The 17,003-nt window shown below is 40.0% G+C and overlaps 2 protein-coding genes across 2 annotated transcripts; one reads left to right on the forward strand and one right to left on the reverse strand.

The window, feature by feature from the left end:
• Positions 1-1,749: 1,749 nt before the first annotated feature.
• LOC103716196 (putative sugar phosphate/phosphate translocator At3g11320) lies at positions 1,750-7,823 on the forward strand. Its single transcript, XM_008804107.5, has 4 exons — positions 1,750-2,604; positions 4,253-4,356; positions 4,668-4,896; positions 7,237-7,823. The coding sequence occupies exons 1-4, from the start codon at positions 2,089-2,091 to the stop codon at positions 7,381-7,383; spliced, it is 996 nt and encodes a 331-aa protein (XP_008802329.1). The 5' UTR covers positions 1,750-2,088; the 3' UTR covers positions 7,384-7,823.
• Positions 7,824-13,037: 5,214 nt separating this feature from the next.
• LOC120112731 (dof zinc finger protein DOF2.1-like) lies at positions 13,038-15,862 on the reverse strand. The gene is made up of 2 exons (XM_039132444.2): positions 15,703-15,862; positions 13,038-14,177 (listed from the first exon to the last, which is right to left on the reverse strand). The coding sequence occupies exons 1-2, from the start codon at positions 15,727-15,729 to the stop codon at positions 13,347-13,349; spliced, it is 858 nt and encodes a 285-aa protein (XP_038988372.1). The 5' UTR covers positions 15,730-15,862; the 3' UTR covers positions 13,038-13,346.
• Positions 15,863-17,003: the final 1,141 nt, after the last annotated feature.

Consider the following 17,003-nt stretch of genomic DNA (forward strand, 5'->3'; position numbering starts at 1 on the left):
ATAATAAAATATGAAACTTTTAGTAATTAATTTTTTATTAAATATTAAGTAATGAACTTTAATAATAGCCAAGTATAAACTCCTAACATTAATACATAATATTTGTAAGGTGAGCTAAGAACTCTTTGGATGTACGGAGTGCCCCGGTGTGGAAGAGACGATCAGTCATATACTTTTTGGATGTCGTCGAGCAGGGCAGGTGTGGAGTTGTAATGCAGAACTGCCACAGGGGGTGATGTCCACTGAGGACTTCCTGAGTCAGTTGAAGAAATCTCGGCGACATTCGGGCTACCTGGTATGAGGGGTCCGATGCACCTACATGGCCTATCACATCTGGCTAGACAGGAATGGATGAATTTTTAAGGGTAGTTCAGTGCATCCTAGGAGAGTGGCGGACAATGCCTTGCGCCATGCAGTGGAGATCCTTGATGGTACTGCTATGACCTCATATGAGTTGGCCAGTGACACCTGAGATTTCCATCCAGCCATGCAGCACCCTGGGAACCTCATTCCCTCACTTTTTTAAGGTCAACTTTGATGCGAGTATTTTTGCGAAGGATGATTTAGATAATGTGGGCTTTGTGATCAGGGATCATAGATCCAGGCTGGTGGCCATCGGGGGACGACGCATATTCAAGGGGACTGTTTGTGGTGCAGAGTTGAGAGCAGCTTGAGAGGACATTACGTATGCCATGACTGTGTTGGGAGCAAATTGCATCCACCTCGAAGAAGACGCTACTACAGTGATTGGCTGGATCCAACAGAGCATTGATGGGCACAGATGGGGCGACTAGTACCTACTTCTGCGTGATGTATGTGAGGTGGCGCGGGAGCTTATAGCTTTCCGGGTTACTTATGTATTTCGGGAGGCGAACAGTGCGGCTAACTGGGTTGGCTCTTTTGCAGCACGCTACTCAGGAGAGTTTCTTTGAAAGAGTTTGGAGTCCACCCCTTTTTCCTTCCGCCGCCTTCTTTTTTATAACCTATATGGGTGTACCCATGCACATGTAGTGTGAGGCATCGTTGTATATATTAAAAAAAAGAAAATCGGGGAACTCTATACAAGAATTTTTATGCAAAAACTTTGTTTTAATATTGGCATTATAATAATGCCTGCATGATCTACTGGATATAATTTTTTCCTCTTATTATAATTAATCTTAAAATATAATATAATAATATAATAAATTATAATAAATAAATATTTTATTAGCCATTCTTATTAAATAATGAGCTTTAATAATGACGGAGCATATTAATACTATAATTTTTTCTTCAAGCATATATTTATTGTATATTAAGAAATAAATTTTAATAATGACGGAGCACATTAATACTATAATTATTAATACCAAGTTATATAGGTAACATCATTCATGTGGGTCTCTCCTCCAAACATAATCTCCTATGTCTCAAATACTTCCATGCTAAAAAATTACATAAATTTGGTGACCTTAATCTAATGCATTAAATGATTATATTATTTCATATTATTTAATTATTTAATTTTTAACTATTTGACGTACATGTTAGTGGCCCTCAAATCATGTACCCTTGGTTTGAACTGGGGAAACAATCAACCATGCAAGAGATATTGATGCCTCCACGGCTCCACTGTTCTCTTCTGGGCGGGAAAAAAAAATCAACCAAACCAGAATAAAACGTCGGTGAGAGGAAAAAAAATCAACCAAACAAAACGTCGGTGGGCAAAAAAAAAGTCAAATAAATCGAATAATACAGTAATAACGAGGAAGGAAACGGTGGATGATGACAAATAAAAATTTTAAAAACATTCAAAACGCGAACAAGAACGAAAAAGGAAAAAAAATAGAAACCCCAATAACGCCTCAGATCCTTGCTCCTCAGATCAACGGAGCCTCATCGCGAAGGAGCTTCGTCTTTCCCACCCCGAATTTCCAGACAAGTCTCTCGATTTTTTATCAGATCGAGCGCTCAATGACCACCGATCCGCTCCCAAAACCCTAACCTAACCCCATTCCCACGCTCCGATTCCTCCCCTCAAACCCTTTCCCCACAAATCCACCCAATATATCAAGAATTAGCCAGGAGTGGGGCATCTATAGAGAGATGAAGAGAGGCGCCGGAGGCGGGGGCGGCGAGGGGAGGGAGGAGATGAGTGGAAGGGAGAACTCGCCATTGGCGTCTCTGGTGACGGGGCGACTGTTCACCGTGGGGCTGGTGACGGCCTGGTACTCGTCCAACATTGGGGTGCTCTTGCTCAACAAGTACCTCCTCAGCAACTACGGATTCAAGTACCCGATCTTCCTCACTATGTGCCACATGACGGCGTGCTCGTTCCTCAGCTACGTCGCCATTGCCTGGCTCAAGCTGGTCCCGATGCAGACCGTGCGGTCCCGGCTCCAGTTCTCAAAGATCGCGGCTCTGAGTTTCGTCTTCTGTGGATCGGTCGTCAGCGGCAACGTCTCGCTGCGCTACCTGCCCGTGTCGTTCAACCAGGCCGTCGGCGCGACGACGCCGTTCTTCACGGCGGTGTTCGCCTACGTTATGACTCTCCGCCGCGAGGCCTGGGTCACCTACGTCACCCTCATCCCCGTCGTCACCGGTGTCATCATTGCCAGCGGGGTCGGTTGGTTTGATCTTTACCCACTCATGGCTCTTTCTCTGGGGTTTGATCGGTGTTTTCTGTTTAATTTGTGTTCGAAGCAATCGTATCTGTTACTTTTAGGTTTGATTTGGATTTTGAGGGATGGATGCTTGCTGATCGATTTCGATTTACTGAATTCAGGGCTGATGAACTCTGGAATTTATCTAGAATTGTAATTAGACATGCAGATTTAGTTTATTGCAGATGCAGTTATTCATTATTGAAGAATTTACCATTTTGCATTGATTTTTTCATTTTTGCAAGTGTTTTGGATGTTCTGTTAGCATTTCTGGGATTAGATCCAAGTGGAGATGTTCTTGATAGGAAATCATAACTGATGTTTGTGTATTATGGGTCTTAGCGAGAAGTTACTGGTCTTTAATGATCGTGTGGGAACCAGTCTTGGAAAACTGTCTGATCCAGGTGTATTAGTATATCTGACTTTTTTTTTCTTTTCTTTCCTTTTTTTTTTTTTGGTTGGTGGTAGTTCATGGGAGAGCAGACTGTGTTTCATTAATAATTTGTAGCAGCCCAGCTGTTTGAACCTTCTTTATTTATGGTTGCTGGCTTAGTTTTATTTTCTTGTTATTGCTTATGCTTGTTTTTTATGCTTTTACTGTGGATCGATTGACTTTCTTCTTTTACAATAATACAAAATCTACTGTCCTGCTAAATTTAGTCCCAACTTGCATCACTTTCTGACTGTTAACACACAAAAAAAAAATCTCGTCATAAATTTACGCATTTCACTTATCAAACATTCCCTTGGCGTTTAGAGATTTTTTGCTTGCACATGATCAAATGTTTCTTGTAATGTCAATGTTCATGAATTACCTGTTGAATTTGGAATTTTAGTATTTCGTTGGCCTTGACCAATGCAAGATGTATTTGTGTTCCTGTTTTTTTATCAAATCTCAATTTTAATAAACTTAAATGGGAGTATCAGGGTCCAAGCATTAGAAGCAATAGGGGCACACAACCATGTATGTAAAGTCTTCTAAGTGACATCAAAACCAACCCTATGAATTGCAAGGGCGAAGCTGGGCATATCCACCTTTGGTTGTCATCTTCCGACCATCCTCAACCTGGTAAAAGAATTACAACACATTTCTTGCCACCTCTTCAGTGCAGCAGATTTTAGAAAAATACTGTCATTTCTTTCTCAGAATGATTTAGTAAATAGCACGTGCAGTTGCAGTATATATTTTCTTTTGCTGCGTCTTGGATCTACTGGTTATCTTTAACCATGCCTTGGTAGGGGAACAGAACCTGGTCATGGTTTCTTGAAATTTCCCCTTCCAAAATTTCATTTTCCAGTTACTTTTGGGGGATGTATCACTTATCGTATGACGAGGATATCTTAAGAGGAACAATCGATATTGGATGCAGACAAGGATTCCTCTGAAAGTTTGAATAACATATGCGGGTAAATTGTATTTTGCTGGACTATGAGTATTTTGTACCCTTTTGCAACCAGTGTTTTTCAGCCATTCTCTAGAATCTAGACCATGCTAAGAACTTTGTAAATCCTTCATATCTTTGCTGCACTAATTAAGTCTTGATGATTCTTGAGGAGATGAAGACATTTGATTATTAATTATTTTTTCTCTTATCTTTATTATGCAGGGTGAGCCGAGTTTCCATTTATTTGGTTTTATCATGTGCATTGGTGCAACTGCTGCAAGGGCACTAAAGTCAGTGTTACAAGGGATTTTGTTGTCCTCTGAGGGGTAAAGAGCACATTTTTCTTCTAGTATGTGTATGCTGATATTCTTTGCCCAATAGAAGCACTTCTGCAGAAATTTTAGGTCTTGACATATGAACATGTGCGTGTTGAGACATTTTATGATTTCCTAGTCATCATATAGTGGAGACTATCCTTGGACGAGGATTTCTTTTCTTTTCTTTTTTTTTTCTTCTAGAAAACTTGAGAAATTGTGCTAAATTACTCTTGTCAGATTTATCTGTAAGGAATATTCATGCTTTTTTTGGATTGATAAGAATATTCACACATTTCTGACTAATAAGTTCCTATGATCAGGGAAAAACTGAACTCAATGAATCTCCTTCTGTACATGGCTCCAATAGCAGTTATTTTCTTACTTCCAGCAACACTTTTTATGGAGGAAAATGTGGTTGGGATTACAATAGCGCTTGCTAGAGAAGATATAAGAATTATATGGTACCTGTTATTCAATTCTGCTCTGGCATATTTTGTGAACTTGACCAACTTTTTGGTGACCAAACATACCAGCGCCTTGACACTCCAGGTATTCTCCATATATGATATTATTTTCTTCTTGTATCTCATGGTTTATGTCGATTGCCATATAATTTTGTTGCATGAAAGAAGGAAAAGTCAAGCATATCTTGTTCTATATTCTTCTACTTTGCTTGTTGATGGCAATTTGCTTAAATGGGTAAACTATTGTAAGTATTTACCAATATTAAGTGTTATTAATGCAGACTTACTTATATTTATGTCTTATGATGTTATTATCCAAGGCCTACTCTTTCCTTTTGTTTTGCCTCTGTTTTCTGATTAATATTCTGTAACAAAATCTTTGCTTGTTAAATCAACATTGGCAGCATGAATGAGCATTTTAAAAACAACATTTTGAAATATGATAGCTTGAATGAGTCATATCTTACATGGCATATAACTTGGTTGCACCAATGACAATATTTAAGGTAGCTCTCGACATAGTTGTTTCAGCTGTCATCTTCCTGAAGCAAATATCTTCTAGCAGAAAGAGTTCTCAAACGATGACAACAGCATTATTTGAGGATTTTCAAACAAGTATTTAGAAGGGACGAAGTTGAATGAGTTTGCATCAATGCAAATTTAAGGGAAAGGTTATTTAAAGGGAAATATTAATAACAAAATTGCTGCAAAAGTGAATCATTTATTCTGGGTTTTCTTTTTGCAGGTGGGAACTTTCAATGTTGCTGTTAGAGGAGTGAATTAGTTATGCATGTTGCATATTCTCCACTTTAGGAAGTTGTGATGTTGCTAACCTTGCCTCTAAACATGCACAATCAATAAGAGAGGCAGTTACAAGCTTACAATTGATTTTGAAGGTAATATAGCTAGAAATCAACCACCATAAAGCTTATAGGTAGACCATCCAGAATCAGTAGTTTTACCAACTCTGGTGAAAGCCATTATCAGAAGTCCAGTCAGTTGCTTGATTGCCAAGGTTGTTAGAAGAAGACATTTGATATGCATATCATAGAATAGGGCTATCAAACACCATACTAGGCTTGATTGAATATGAACCGGAATTTCGGCAATGTATTGTTCATTGTTGTTCTTTCTAGCAGCTGTAATATCCTCATAGACAGCTGTGGTTTCTGTTGGGGAAAGTCAGAGTTAGATATAGGTAAGCCCATAGCCTTAGAAGTAACATATAAGTCATCGTATCTGCAAATCTACCTGGCACTTCCTAAATTGTCATTTAGTGAGGGATATGTTTGTTGATCATGCACTGCCCAGAAGTCCACTTGCAATGATTTAGCATTCACGAGAATGTTTTCATTTTACACAGGATGTCATTCTAATGACAGGTACATAATTAAGAGCTGAAGCTTTGCCACATAAATGTTTCTTGTGGATTGTGTTGACCTTGGAAAACTTTGATGAAGCACAAAATTTTTCTTAAATCTTCTGAAAACCGGATCTGTAGATTGATGTCAACTACTTGATTGAGGATGCATTTGGCTGATAGGTTGATTTCCATCTTTCCAGCTTGACTGGAAGAGGTCCAAATCTTCTAGCAGCTGAGCAGCCAAACTTCAATGCAATTATTCAGAAAGATCATGGGACCTAGAATTGTTTTGCAAAGTAGTAGTTGTTCCTATTCTTTCTGGTAGTTTTCTTAGGGAAAAATGTTTTACTCATATTCATGAATGATGTAATTGGCATGTAGTGCCCTTCAGTTTACGAAATTCTAGGTTAATTGGGAACTGGAAGATTTTACCACAGAGAAGAGACCCAAGTTTACCATATAGCATGGTCCATGATCTGGTTAGCCATGTTTACAGCAATGCTGAGGTTCTAAAGATTGTACATGCAAAACTTTGGCAAAGAAGGATATGCAATTATACCATATGTTACTGGATTTCCTTTCCACAAATGGTTGATATACCGTCTTTAATCATATTTAGCAACTGATTATCTTAACCATGTGAAACTGTTTTCATGATGGACATGCAGGCAAGGAGGCCGGTATCTTCTAGTGAGAAGATATGCTGCAGTCAATCCTGCTTATATCAATTGTTGCAGTTTGTATATACCAGCACAGATGTTGGTCTGGCAAGATCAATTCGTTTTTTTTAAAAGTAAATTAATATAATCTTTTTTTTTCCGATTGTAGAAAAATTGTTTTCCATCTTCTCAAGTGTTTGCCCAATAAAGTGATTTTGCCATGTTTCTGATAAAATATGTGAAATGGATTGCGAGTATAGGATGTCTTACTGTTGTCCGGATCTTCATATAATATGAAAATGCTTTATTTGGTGCATTCTATTCTCCCATGTTTTGAAACCCATTTAAAGACCTTTATCTTTTCGCATGCGTCAATTATTGAGTGGTTTTTTGTTGATGTCAGGTTCTTGGAAATGCCAAAGGTGCTGTGGCTGTGGTAGTCTCAATTTTAATATTCAGGAATCCTGTATCAGTGACTGGGATGCTTGGTTACTCTCTCACAGTTATTGGGGTCATTCTATACAATGAAGCAAAGAAACGTTATAAGTGAGCATCTCTGGAACAGAGGAGCAGGTGTTCATTGTAAGGCAATAGCTTTACCAGAAACCTGAGGTTGCGTGGCATGCACATGTGACTGAGGCATTTCTTGCACCCTATTCTTTTCTGGGAACCAGGAGAGGGTCTCCCTTTGTATCCACAATGAAGACCAGTTAGCTGGCAGGGCAAAGAAATTTTTCAGTAAAGAACAGATTGGTTCCTCTGTGGGGTGCATGCTGTCCCCAGATCATCCTGATGGAGGATACGATGCTTGTAATTCTTTGCACAAAGACAGGGTTTTACTTTAGTAATATTTTTTTTGAATCCTCTTTCCAATTGTTGGCGAGATGTCTTTTACTTTCAAAAAATTCTTGATGCGGTGAGGATCTGAATTTGCAATTCTTCAAGATGTTATAGGATACCTTGTAATATATGTAAGCATCATTCATTCCATCCTTGTCTCCTCATTTTGGTGTGAATCCTAAAATACAATGTTCAGAATGCTCGGCGGCAAAACTGCTGCGGTTTTCTCTTTTCTCATTGCTTCAGTATTCTCCAGTAACTCAATAGCTGCTGCAACAAGGGTTATCTGAAATCATTCACAACAAAACTGGAGCGCAAGGAGTTTTATTCAAGTGTATTTGCCATGTGTTCGCTTCTGCCCATGCCAGCGTTATGCAATAAGCCTGCTTGTGCTTGGTGCAGGATGGTGTTTAACCAGCAGGCAGAGCATTAAATTATGAAAACATTCAGCTCAACCTGGCAGCAGAGGCCAGTGGCCAGGGAAATTCTTTTTTGAATTTCCGGCAACAAGAGGATCAGGTCAGTCGGTTTAATGGAGGAAAGAAAGAAAAAAAAAGACCAGACAGGAAACTTATTTTAAGGTGGCTCAAAATGTGGCAGATACATAGGAAAGAGAAAGCAGATACGTTACCCTCTCCCTAAATAATGAGGTCCTTAAATTCAGAAACAGGTCTACTACTACTGCAAGCAGGGGCTGAGGAAAGATTATTTGCACGTCTCATCGGCTGGATAGAATGGAGAGAATGAACATTCAGGCCAAATCATTTCAAGTATTAAATCCCACACAGCAATGGTCAAAGAAGATGAAACATATATGTCGACTCATCATTTCCCTGGATCAAACATTACCCTCAAACACTTTAAATTAAGCAAGCACCAAAAATAAGTCAAAACTGAAGCTGTCATTTTTCAGACATGATTCTGTAACAAAAATGAAGGAAAAGAGAACATGCCTGCAAGGAACTTCAGACATTCCTTCACCAGATCAGATCAGCTCCCCTAGTTTGGATGCTGCATTTTATTCTGAGACTTCCCATTCTATTCAACAAGCTTATTCAACTCGGCAAAGTGGGCCTCATCCTTGATATTATTGTTGCTTCAATTTCACATCTGCTGCTAGATTTCTTCCCTTGAAGATCCACTCAAGGTGAAAATCATCTTACCACTGTGTCTAATAAAATGAGCCTCGATTTTAGCATTGCACGAAGAACTAATGAATTGAAAAAAAATAATTCTAATAAGGCAGAAATCTCATTCCGCTACTACCAAACTTCTTGGAGGACTCAGATCAATTGACGCCTTTCATATCTAGCTCAATGTACCTCATTGTTAACACTATTTGTAATGATGATGATCCTATCACTATGAAATCCAGTGTTCAGTGGATTCATTAGAATGACAAGATCAGACTTTAACTCAAAAGTAAAACTCACTCAACTGTAGGAGTCGAGCCATAAATAACAATTGAAACATTGAAAGCTGGCTTAGAAGGTACTATCAGAAGAAATGAAACCTTCAACTTTTCATATGTGCAGTTGCATTTTACCTAGTAGGTGAACGGATAACATTTTCATTGACAATTCACACATTACTGCAAAATCTCTCACCATTGACATTATTGACACAACAGATATAAAGGAGGAACTTTCATTCCTTGTTGGACTATTTTTGAGTTTTGAGTTTTGATCAAGATTTTAACTAATGGAACAAGCAGTACACTAGTCCATTCGTTTCAGGTATCATTGAACTATCAAGATCCAACCATGCACATGATATGCTTATAATCTCAACAAATTTCCTTACAAAAAAAAAAAGAAATTGAGGCTATCATATTTCTCTGTCAAGCAATTAAGCATTTAATGGCAAGAGTCACCTCACATTCTCCAAAAACCATTCAGCAGCTAAAGATGTGCCCAAGGACTGCAATGACTCTCCTGGCCATTGAAAAATTCCTGCTAGGAATTATTTCACGTCACGTTCACATGTCCAAGAACAATAATAGGAAACGAAGGCCAAAGAAAGACGGGTGGGGGGAGTCGAAAGAAGAGCCTTGGCGGGTTTTTGGGTTCTGGGTTCGCAGAAACGAAGGCGAGGACTTGGATCTGGGGAATGATAGATGGCTTGTGATCGCGACGAAGTAGAAAGACAAGGGTAAGGGGAGGAGGAAGAGGAGGAGGAGGAGCCGGAAACCTTGGCATCCGACGATTCGAGAGCAGCATGAGAACTACTTTCCAGAATTCCGATCGCCACCATGTAAATACAAGATGATTAGAGTGCTGCTGCTGCTTAACTATAAAACTATAAATTTTTGCCCATTTATATGCACATTTTGCAAACGACTTCATACAGTATATTTCCATCGGAGTAATCTAACCCATAACCCTTGCAAACAAGAAAGGATTCATACAATAAGGGATATCTACTGATGTGTAGAATTGAGTATGAAAAGAGGCAAGCGTCATGGTGGATCTCTGTAAAGAAACAAACAATACATGTGTAGATAGAAGCTATTCAGACAATGATAATGAGCACTACAATGATGGATTAGCAGTGATGATCATGATGTGAGAGCAAGGATGATATGATTGCAATATGACAAGTCACGGATTCTATGTAACTGGGTTGATGATGGATAAATGTATGGATAAATGGCAAATATTTGATGATTATGGATATTTTAAATTGCACCTTCATTTTTACGAATTTGCATGATTTGTGCATACATGATTGGTTTGCTAAGACAGTTTGTTATTATATTTATAAAATATTTTATTTTACAGTATAATTCTACTTTTCAAATGATGCATTGAATCATATAAAAAATTATGTTTGATCTAGTAAGGTGGTGCATGGTTTCTTAGTAAGCCGTAAAGCTCATTTGTCTCCTATGTTTTTTTCCAGATATTAAGATTGTTAAGAGTGAGGAAGAATAAATAAATGAAGGATGTAAGAATAAAGCTTGAAGCATGATTGCAACTATCAATAAGAGCTGTTATGTCTATGAAGTTTAGGTTATGTGGTTAAGATTACTCGAATACTGGATTTAAATGCTCTATACCCGCTTCTCTTTATTTATCCAACAAAATTGGACTAATTTTTATCATACTATATGAATTGTTATTGAGGGCCTCGTGTTATTGTGGACAATATCCTACGGTGGCACAACCATCTCATGTTCTAGATCTCAGGCAAGGATGATATGATTGCAATATGGCAAGACATGGATGTAATTGGGCTAATGATGCAATCCATTGCAGTGGATGCTATGGATTACAATGGCGAGAAAATACTGATTACTCGGTAGAGATATCTCCATGTGGTAAATATATATTTTATTGAAGAGAAACAGGAGTAACAGAAAGTATTTCAATAGTGTGGCTCTCGTAATGGTCAGACTCTAGAGGATGGTATAGAGACGAATATCAGAGAAACAGAGGAAATGGTGGCGTAAGACAGTGACGATACTTGTGAAGAGATGGAAACATTAGCATGACAATTCGGTGGAGGTGGTGATGGGTTGCCAACCATTGTGTGCAGCAAAAGCTGAGACTTATGATGAAAGCGATGATTGAGATAATGATGAATACCATGGTGACAGTGATGATGGCAGAGTGGTGGTAAAATCACCATAGAGGAAATGACAAGAGATAGTAACAGTAATGATGATGATTGGAGGTGTGACCATGATGGTAGGAATATGGTGGTTAAAAAGTGCGCATGCGATCGACCTTGGATTCCATTTGTAGAAGGATACGAGATTGTTGATGCGAGAATCCCATACGGACGTATATTTACTCCTACATCGATTATTTTTTGGATAAATCTTGAATACTTATATAGAATTAAAGAATCCAAATAATATCTTTAAGATAGCTTTTTTGAGTGAGATCTTAGGTTGTGTCAATGGTAATAGAGCGGACCCGGCTTATAGTTTATGTGGATTAGGAGACACTACAGCACTGATCTATTGAGGATGATAACGGTGGTATAGAGGATTTGTGGTTGTGTTGATAGAGATCAGAGAGAGAATTATGATATCAATGTACTATTGGATGGCCATATATATCTATATATACAAAACTTACTGCTCAGTCTATTTGATAAATGATGCCTCTCGTGCCATCTCCAGAAATTGCTTAGATTTACCATCGTTCATGCAGCGCGCGGGGAGAGAGAGAGAGAGAGAGAGAGAGAGAGAGAGAGAGCAAGTTCTATCAATCAGATTTCAAGTTGGATCTGGTTAGGTGAAATCGGAAGATGGTCATCCAACACCCATGATCTAATCCATTGAGTATAATCTACTAATTCTAAACCTCCTATAGCCCAAAAATCATAGAAACCTAGCATACGAATCAAATGGTCAAAAAATGAGTATGTTATCATGTTATTTGGACCATGATATGTTTTCACTACTTAATGCATAGGTTAAAAGTCTCCAGATCAAATAAATTTTAATTTGGAAGCAGTTTAAAGTATTGTAGATTATATTTAATGGCTTGAATCATCAGTGTCAGACTTCATTCTTTTAGATTCACTCGATCAGATCCAACTTGAAATCCGATCGACCATATTCTAGAACATACCAAAAGACTCTATATAAAACTCAACTCCATATGACACAATATGGAGCTTAAAAAATTGAAGTATTAGATTGTACAACTTTTTCCCTTAAGTTTAATCACACAAAACAAGTACGTTGATTTCCTCGAAGCATGATTCTTGTACATGTATTATATGATGATCATCCATAGTAAAATAGCTTGACATTTTAAAACAACATCCGTCTTCAAACAGTCTGCGCAGAAATTATTGCAGACTTCCATGACCTATTGCCCATTTCCTCTCAAGTCAATCAACAGTAGGTAGCTCATTGTACGTGCAAATTGTCAAAATATGGGCATCGAGAGCATATCTATTCTGACAAAATGCAAGGCAAATCAAGTGTGTGCATATGTATTTCAATACAAAGCATCAGGTGCCACTATTTTGTGCATGGATAAACGTGCACGACATGCAAGTGGGTTGGTGTATCTTCGCGTTCTTGCCTCCATGGCCGCAAAACCAAGCACGAGGGTCATGCTTCACTTTGGGAGCACGAAAATGTCAACAAAATATACCCACCAAATCTCCACTAGGATTTTGTTGTCGGGCGTGCAGGCAACATCCCAAGATTCCAAGTCATACAATCCTAACATAGATTAGGCTTATTATTATATTTGGATCCTCTCGATCTCCCCCTTTTTTTTTTTTTCCGCGGATTAGACCAAACAAGATTCTGGCGAAGGGATTAACCATGAAAGAATTTATTGGGAACACCACAAAACATCTCTTCCAAATCCCTTCAGAATTCCAATAAAATATTCCTTCCTCTCAAACACCACCCATTTCCTTTCCATTTCATAAGCAGAATTGAAATGCCATTATAATAACTTAGATCTAGTAAGAGTTTATGATAGAGTTTCCCCGGCATCCATACTCATCTTGGTTGGAGAACAAACTTCGATGTTTCATTGTACTATATCTATAGAATTTTCAAATCACCACTCCAACAAAAAATAGAGCAAAAAGAAAAAAGAAAAATACAGTGAAGAAATGTTTAATTTAGAAGTTTCGGAAACATGGAAATCCCAGGGACCTCGAAGGATAGAGAACGACCTACCAACCAGTGCACCTCTACATCAAGGAGCTGTTAATGAGTCCATGCCAAGACGAACCCACTCCATTCCAGATATCTCTTCCCGACTCCATAACCATTTTGCCATCCCCTTCTACCGGCCATTGAAGCTCCATCAGCAATTTGTTCTCCCCTCCATCCATAACTTTGCAGGATCCTTGGCTTGTTGTAGTTGTTGCACCACCAAATCCTCCCTCAAATGGCAGCATCACCTCTTCCCCACTGACACCACCTTCTCCATTGCCATTCCCACCAAAACCATAGTAGAGATTGCGGATGCCATTTGGACCGGTGGTGTCAACGAACCCACTCCTCAGTATGTCAAGAAAGCCATTACTGGGGGCAGTGGGAATAGAGCTTGTGTTAGGGTTATGGTTAGGGTTTCCTAGAAGAAAGGTGTCATAGTCATCAAGCCCTAACTGCTTGGTGGTTGGTTGCTTGTGAAGGCTGGCAAAGGCCAAGGAGAGGCCACTTGGGTCAAATGAAAGGGGTGGAGGGATGAGGCTTGGGAGTACTGGGTTGGAGTTGGCTATAGGATCTTGGTCTGCTATCCTCTTTGAGAAGGAGGAGGATCTCTTGTTCTTCCTGCTTCCACCTCCAACTGGGACATTCCTCAGGGAGCCACCTTGGGTCCAGTACCTCCTGCAGCCCTTGCAGAAGTACCTGGGCTGCGAGAGGCTGTAGTTGTTATAGTAGCAGAACTTGGTGTTGGTGGAGTCACACCTGGGGCATTTAAGGGCCTGCTCTTGGTGAGGTCTCAGCTTCCTTTCAGGTGGCTGCTGTGTCTTGGAGCAAACTAGCACCTCCTCCAATGGATTGCTAGCCGTGACCTATGAGAAAAATCATCACCCATAAAACAGAAATGAATACACGATGTTTAAAAATTTTGGGGCTATAACGACATCAAAGGGTGAAACTGGTGTTCGTCATGACTCATGGATGGCAGGCTTGCTAGCTGGAAATTTTGATAAACTTTTAATGCTCCAATGTATAAAAACAAAAAGATCACAGAAATGAAATTATGGACTGCTAAAACATGATTTAAGAATCAATAATCTTTATTCTAGCATTTATACAAGAGGCCTGGCCATTGCCCGTGGAAAGTGTCATCACTGATAAGGAGAGGAACTGGCAGGAAGTCTTCGTGAAATTTGGGGTTGTCAATGTCAGAGAATTAAGATGATGCGCAATTCCATAACTCGGGAGTTATGAACGGGATAGTCCAATGAATGAAAATTTTGACTTAATTCTTATTATTCAGATGTACAAAAACAAAAGGATGTTGAAAACAGCTACAAAAATGAAGTAATTCAAACATCAGTATTGTCAGTTTTAATATATGTTGCAGGATGGGCTCAACGTTTTGTTGTCTAAAAGCCAAAGTCTTAATTTGTTTACTCTCAGCCACAGGAAAGATCATTTCTTGCACTTCTCACAAAATTTTAGAATTCAAAATCATGAATGGCCTTGGTCGTCCACTCCAAACTCATATGATTTTAAGTTTCACCTAGAAGGGAGAGTATCCAATTAGCTGGCACAGCCGAAAAGGATTATATTGGAATGACAGCCTTATACACAAGAGAAACAAGAAAATCTTCTAAAAAGAATTGGAAGAAATTTTTGTTCAAGATGAATTCAAAAGACACCAAAGAGGCTAGATCCAGACCAACAAACTAATAAAAAAATCCAAGACACCAAAAAAATTCCAAAAGATTTTGTCCCTATTAATTATTTCCATGGATATGATTGGTAAAAATCTCAGCAGAAATAAGCATGGCAGAGAATAACCCATGCAACCAAACTCATTTACAGGTCGCTCATCCTATTAGTAGTATGGCTCAAGCATGCTTAAGTCCTGCGGAGTTCTGATGAGATCTTGATTTCAATTCTCGAAATGTCCCTTCAAACTCATTACAAGGTTGAATTCAGCTAATTATGACACACAAATTGAACCCTAAAGGGAGACTATCAGTAGCTAGACATAAAATTGATTGAGCGGGTGTCTATCTTATATTCTTACCTTAGAAGAAAAGAATGCAGTGCCATGATCCAAAAATTGGCACCCCATACTGTCCACCATGAAACCAAGCGGAAAATTCCATGCCTAATATCATTTATCCAACCAAAATCAACATAACAAAAGAACCTCAGGAGAAAGATCTCTGCACTTCTTTAACCCACGTTAATTTATAGATCACATGACGTGAAATCTATCTAACTTATGACAAACATGACTTAGAAAAGAAAGAAACTAGATCTCAAAACTTACTGAGAAATCAATCGAGAAGACAAAAGGAAAGATTATAAATAAATAATCACCCTAACCAAGGGTATGTCCATGTCGCTATAATTTACCTGGTCGTGAACATTAGAGACCTCCATCCATGCAAAATCTCAGAGAAATCAAACAAGATTCACACAGAGAGAGAGAGAGAGAGAGAGAGAGAGAGAGAGAGAGAGAGTCAGAGGGGAAGTCCACCGGCAACAAGGCACAATGAGAGTGGATGGAGGGCTCTTCCACCCTTTTTTTTAAGATAAATAAGAGAGAGAGAGAGAGAGCGCAAAAGATTAAGTTCCGTGCAGAAGATCGACGCGCCGATCCGCAACTGACTCACGAGGAGGAGCGCATCGCCACGGGCCCCACCACCCCTTGGCACGGAGCGCAGCAACGCCACGTTTGAGCCCCACCCACCGGCCACCAAATCCCACCCGATTAATCGCTACCCTCTCCTCGGCGATCTCTCCTACCTGGGGATCATGATCTCATGATGCCCATCTTGACAAAAGGAACGCCCATTTCATTTCCCATCTTTCCCCCACTTTTTTTTTTCCTTTTTGATAATTTTTATATTTACGAATATTTAAATGAATTGTGGGAGACCAGTTTGACCGGTCAAAGTTTGACTGGTCGTCCGCGGAGAATCTCCCATGGTTGGCCAAATTGCGAGGGCCCTTTTCCTGTCCCACCATGCAATCGATGGGCTGCATGGATCGACCGCATCGAGTGGACGGCTGATTCCGGTCTGCAGGTTAAATCGACGGGACAGTGTCAGAGAGACAGGAGATGGTCCAAATTTTGAAGAACACGCCCACGCGACTCGAGCTGGTTTCTTTCCTGACAGCTCACCGGTCCAATCACCACCTGGTACGCCCACCGAGGAGGCTGCTCTGTCGGGAACGCAGCGGTTAATTGGCGACGAAGGAAGGAACAGGAGTGGGTGGAGTCGGTGGAGCGGGGGCGGTGGGGCCCGTCGGGAGATGACGGACAACGTGACTGAAGAGCGCAGCCGACGGAATATTTCGCTTTTCGAGCAGACCGCTGGCTGGGCCCCGCGCTTCCCTTCCTACCAAGCAAAGCATGATTCCCATGCCGAAGTCTCCAGTTTTATACGTGGGATTGGAGCCGGAGACGTTACGAGATGGCCGGCTCGGCAGGGCTGGTGCTTTCGAGAATGTAAGAGGGAGAAGCGGTCGCGATGGGATTTGGGTGGGATTGTGGTTCGATGAGCGTAACGTACGAGGTAGCGGAGGAGAAGATCGCCGTAGAAAACGACGGCCATTGGTGTCGCATCCGCGTTGGGATGGTTGTCGGGTGGTGGGGCTGGCACGCCGGCCTCGGGGTCTGGGAGAGAGAGAGAGAGGGGGGGGGGGCGTGA

This window comes from Phoenix dactylifera, chromosome 14 (assembly GCF_051530095.1).
Source record: "Phoenix dactylifera cultivar Ajwa chromosome 14, Ajwa_hap1_PhDact_Kaust_v1.1, whole genome shotgun sequence".
In the NCBI taxonomy this organism is placed as follows: Eukaryota; Viridiplantae; Streptophyta; class Magnoliopsida; order Arecales; family Arecaceae; genus Phoenix; species Phoenix dactylifera.